This window comes from Poecilia reticulata, linkage group LG10 (assembly GCF_000633615.1).
Source record: "Poecilia reticulata strain Guanapo linkage group LG10, Guppy_female_1.0+MT, whole genome shotgun sequence".
In the NCBI taxonomy this organism is placed as follows: domain Eukaryota; kingdom Metazoa; phylum Chordata; class Actinopteri; order Cyprinodontiformes; family Poeciliidae; genus Poecilia; species Poecilia reticulata.
Genome location: NC_024340.1, coordinates 24,253,292 through 24,258,219, shown reverse-complemented (window position 1 = coordinate 24,258,219; position 4,928 = coordinate 24,253,292). Strand labels below are relative to the sequence as shown.

The 4,928-nt window shown below is 36.5% G+C and overlaps 2 protein-coding genes across 10 annotated transcripts in view; both read left to right on the top strand.

The window, feature by feature from the left end:
• The window catches only part of LOC103471737 (protocadherin gamma-C5-like), a 276,959-nt gene that overhangs the window by 124,070 nt on the left and 147,961 nt on the right, over window positions 1–4,928 (top strand). The window lies entirely within an intron of this gene.
• LOC103471731 (protocadherin gamma-A11-like) overlaps window positions 1,516–4,928 on the top strand; it is a 9,840-nt gene continuing 6,427 nt past the window's right edge. Inside the window, exon 1 of the mRNA XM_017306999.1 lies at window positions 1,516–4,923. Within this exon, the coding sequence (XP_017162488.1) occupies window positions 3,169–4,923 (1,755 nt within the window). The 5' untranslated portion in view covers window positions 1,516–3,168. The remainder of the gene's footprint in view (window positions 4,924–4,928) is intronic.

Genomic DNA, 4,928 nt, shown 5'->3' with positions numbered 1-4,928 from the left:
ACTTCTATTGGGACGATGCAGCGGATAAAGAATGAGAAGAGCATTCTGGATGAACCCGACTCTCCTCTAGAGGTTAGTGACTGTAGTTGGTTTTGTCCTCAGTTTTACTTCATCAATCCTTCCTGCCAATATTACATCCACTCATCCACTTTTAAGATTTCTATTTTGTCCATCATAACAGTGACATTACAACRGACTCCTCCATATTGTAAAACACATTTRGAATCTATTGATGCAATTTAGATTCAGACWMATACATGATGGAGGCTGCTGCRTATATCACTGATGTATATAAGTAGAAAATCTGATATGGAATCTTAGGTAATTGTGATTGTGCAGTTTTGAAAGTTTGATTTCATTCCATTAACTCTGTTCTGTATTTTWTCTAAGTAAAYGAGTWCATAGCTTTCATGGAGAAGATGCATTTGTTAAGYTTGTGTCGGTTCATCTGATGATTCATTGTGTCAAAGGCTTCTTTTAACATCTARAGAGACTTCTCCAACTACCTTGCTATCATCTAAAGATATTTTAGTGTTGTCAGTTAGGAAGTAACCAATCCTACTGAATATCMTTGTMAAARCCCAAACTGTCCAAGATAAATACGCTCTTGTTTTGCCTCAGGCAGCTTTTATTTGACAGTTTTCAGACAGGAACGTGGGTAATGAGAGAAGGGAAAGACATGATGCRRCTAAGGTCACCAGGCCAGGACTCGAACCTGTGACGTCTGCGTGGAGGACSAAGGCCTTCCTACACGGGTWGTGCRGTGCCACCACAGCACCCCAGAAGCTTATTTATTTCACCCAGGAATCTAATTMGCTGCTCTGCCACTGATTTTTCAATCAGCTTAGGACAGTCTGGTATAATAGTTATTAGTCTGTAGTTTATAAGTTGTTCGGAGTCACCAGATTTTAGAATTGGAGTTATAATTCAAAATTCTCATTTTACAAATGATAAGTTGATTCAGCAAGCAATTGTGTGTCCCAAAATAGTTTTGTATCCCTCCCAAAAACGTTGTCAGTTTTCTACGTTAATAGGTTAATTTTGTGTTTAGTTTTACAAAGAGATATCTTGTTCAGAGTAAAARGAAAAGGTGTGTTAATAATTAAACGGTAACACTTTATTTGAAGGGGTGTGCATAAGACTGACAAGACACTGTCATAAACATGACATAGCATCTGTCATGAACATAAAGAAATCTTTATGAATGTTTATGACAGAATGACACTTTATAGTGTCATTCTGTAAATAATGACACTTTTAAAGCAAAGTTGCTCTTTAAGTTGCATTGAAAGTCCATTGAAAATGCCAACTTTGCATTAAATTATCAGAATTTACGGTAAATAATGACACTTGTAATGCAAATTTGCTCTTTAAGTTGCATTAAAAGTCCATCAAAAGTGCCAACTTTGCATGATTTTAAGGGACACTTCATGACAACTGTCATAAACATTCATAAAGACTTCTTTATGTTCATGACAGGTGTTATGTCATGTTTATGACAGTGTCATGTCAGTMTTATGCACACCCCTTCCAATAAAGTCTTACCAATTAAACTCTCTTGTGSATTTGTGGGGTTAAACTGTGTTTCCTTTTCTACTCATTTAATAAAATAATCATACGAAGCGCTTGTCATTACTGAAGAGTCGGACATTGTGTTTCCCTCAATGTGCATTTGAGCTAAACTTTCCTTTTGGTTTGGGGTGTTKTTCATATATGTSGTCAAAGAGAACAGYTCCTGCCTCCAGATTGGGAAATCRGTTCATTAAAATATTGTGCATTGCTTTTCATAAAGAACAAATCATTTTATTTGTTACAGCTTTTAAAATGAAAATGTGTGTGTTCAGGCTTGTGCTCTGAACATTTTTYAGTGTAAAATCCCTCTTTKTATGATCTGGTATAACAGTTCACTATTGATGCARGGCTGTGAAGGTTTTCTTTGGTTACTTTTAACAGGCTTTGACATTTTTTAAATATCTAAGAGATTCTGTAAGAATACTACAGCAGGTGTTRTGGTGATGTACTTTAAAGTCAAGTCCATTTCTGTATTTTTATGTGATTGTGAAATTGCATAATCCCACTCCTTCTGATCCCAGTGTGCTAAATATCAGGGTCARAGCTGAAACAAWTTTTTTGTAGTGTATTTTATTTGTCAGTTTCCTGATAATTAAGGTCAAATTGTSRTTTAACAGTTCCATCACAAGATTCCARGTTTATGWTACGCTTTGAGGTTTTCGAGTGAAAAYTAAAATGATGAGTTCACTACATTTTTGCATTTATCTTGTGGGAGTTTTGCTCACTTGATATAAAATATATTTGAATGCTGTTATTTTTAATTTATTTACTTTCTCCATCTATTCAGCTTATGCTAAAATTGCCAACATTAGTGGTTTTGTTTTATTTAAGAAAATAATCTTGATGAAATGACACATTAAAACATGGAACAAAAGAAAAGTTCATCTTTGGCAACAAAACAATATTCACAGCCAAATAATCCAATCCATTTGTGTCTGAATTAATTTTAGAGTACTTGAGGATGCCTCTAATGTAAATGAGAAATTCCCTTATTTTCTTGATTGTCTGTATTGTCAAAGACAGGCATGTCTAGGAACATTATTTCAACAATATACTGAAGAGGTTAAATTTGTGTGGAATTTATTTATTCATTATTACAACAGTTCTGACAAAGTGGAACTGTTTTATTCTAAGTTAARCTCAAAGGATCCTACATCACTTCTATTTTCAGTTAATCAAAACAAACCATACTACACTGATTAATTATTAAACTATTTTGAAGGTGAGGAGCGTTTTTTGTCCTTATTTGTAATAAAGGAGTAATAGTCTAGACTCTATGTGAACCTTTAAGAATTTCTACTTCAATGAGCATGATGCTCATTCTGGACTCTAAGTGACGCTGTTGGTCAATGCATGTCCTCTAAAATGTTACATCACATTCTCCTCCCTTGTTACTGTGGCCAATGAGAGTAKAGCTTACARTTTTCCTCATCTCTGCGGACATCACAGCATTAAAGCCACTTCAACGAAGAAATAGGAAAGGATATTTAAAAGCTATATACTTTTGCTTCAAYTCTATTTTTTTCATTTTCACAKAAAACCCTGCTTCTATCGTTTTACAGTATTCTTTATTATTTATTTATTTGAGYTTTTACCATGGCTCGTGGAATACGASCACATAGAGGATGGCGTGATGGATTCAGACAGAAATTATTGCATCTTTTTCTCCTTTGTCACCTCAGCTCTGTWGTTACCGGCCATATCAGATATTCGATCCCAGAGGAAATGAAGAAAGGCTCACTGATCGGTAATGTAGCACAAGACCTCGGTTTGGATCTGAAGAGATTGCGTTCCGGTCATGCCCGTATCGTGAGTGGAGAAAGCGTCCAGTATACCGAGCTGAACGCAGACAAAGGGATTTTAGTTGTGAACGAGAGGATTGACCGAGAGCAGCTCTGTGGTGACACAACGCCGTGCAGTTTCAGTTTTGAGATTATTTTAGAGAATCCTATGGAGCTGCATCAAATTACGGTCGAGATTACGGATATAAATGATCATTCTCCCATTTTTGAAACCGATAAAATAAATTTTGACATTAGTGAGTCGGCTACAACTGGAGCTCGTTTTTCATTARCTCGTTCWGAAGACCCSGACGTGGGTGTGAACGGTTTGAGAGAATATTTCCTGAGTGAAAATGATCACTTTGTTCTCAAGCAACATTCAAATGCAGACGGAAAGAAATATGCAGAGATGGTTCTTCAGAAACATTTAGACAGAGAGGTAAACCCAAATCTTTCGCTGAAACTGATCGCTGTGGACGGAGGAACACCTCAGAGATCTGGTACCGTAAATATTAATGTCGCTGTTCTTGATGCTAATGACAATGCGCCTGTTTTCAATCAGTCTGTGTATAAAGCTGTTGTGACGGAAATGTCTCCTAAAGGCACGTACGTCACCACTGTTAATGCTAGCGACGCAGATTTTGGGTCCAACAGTATTGTTACGTATCATTTTTCAGATCGCAAAAGTGGTCTAAATAATTTATTTCGGATGGATGAAATTACAGGAATGATTTATATAAATGGTGACATTGATTATGAAAAAGAAAAAAAGTTCGAAATCAGAATTGATGCTAAGGATCAAGGCGGATTGACAGATTCAAGTAAAGTAATTATTGAAGTGATTGATGTAAATGATAACGCCCCTGTCATAAGCGTGACGTCATTCACTAATACTGTGTCAGAGGATTCTCCTCCTGGAACTACTATTGGTATTATTAATGTGAAAGATCTGGATTCCGGTGATAACGGACAAGTCAGCTGTAGAATTGACGGAAATGCGCCTTTTAAAATGAAATCAAATCTAAAAAAATATTATACTCTAATAACAGATGCTGCATTAGACCGAGAAACAGTTTCAGAATATAACGTCAGTGTTATTGCTATAGATGGTGGAATACCTCCTCTCTCAGCCCAAATTACGTTTAATGTAAAAGTTTCTGATGTGAATGACCATGCTCCAATTTTTTCACAAAGTGCTTACAGCGCCTTTATGAAGGAGAATAACTCCCCAGGTTTGCCTTTTATTACACTGACAGCCAAAGATCCCGATGAGAAACAAAATGCTCGTATATCTTATATTTTAGAGGACACAAATATTGGTGGATCTTCAGTATCCACATATGTTTCTGTAAATGTAGAAACTGGAGTCATACAGGCAATGGGCACATTTGATTATGAACAGATTAAAGAGATAACTTTTGTTGTTAAAGCACAAGATGGGGGCTCTCCTCCTCTCAGCAGCAACGTGACTGTGAAACTGATCATCCTGGACCAGAATGATAACCCCCCTCAGGTTCTGTATCCAGTCCAGACTGGTGGCTCCATGGTGGCTGAAATGGTGCCTCGTTCAGCAGA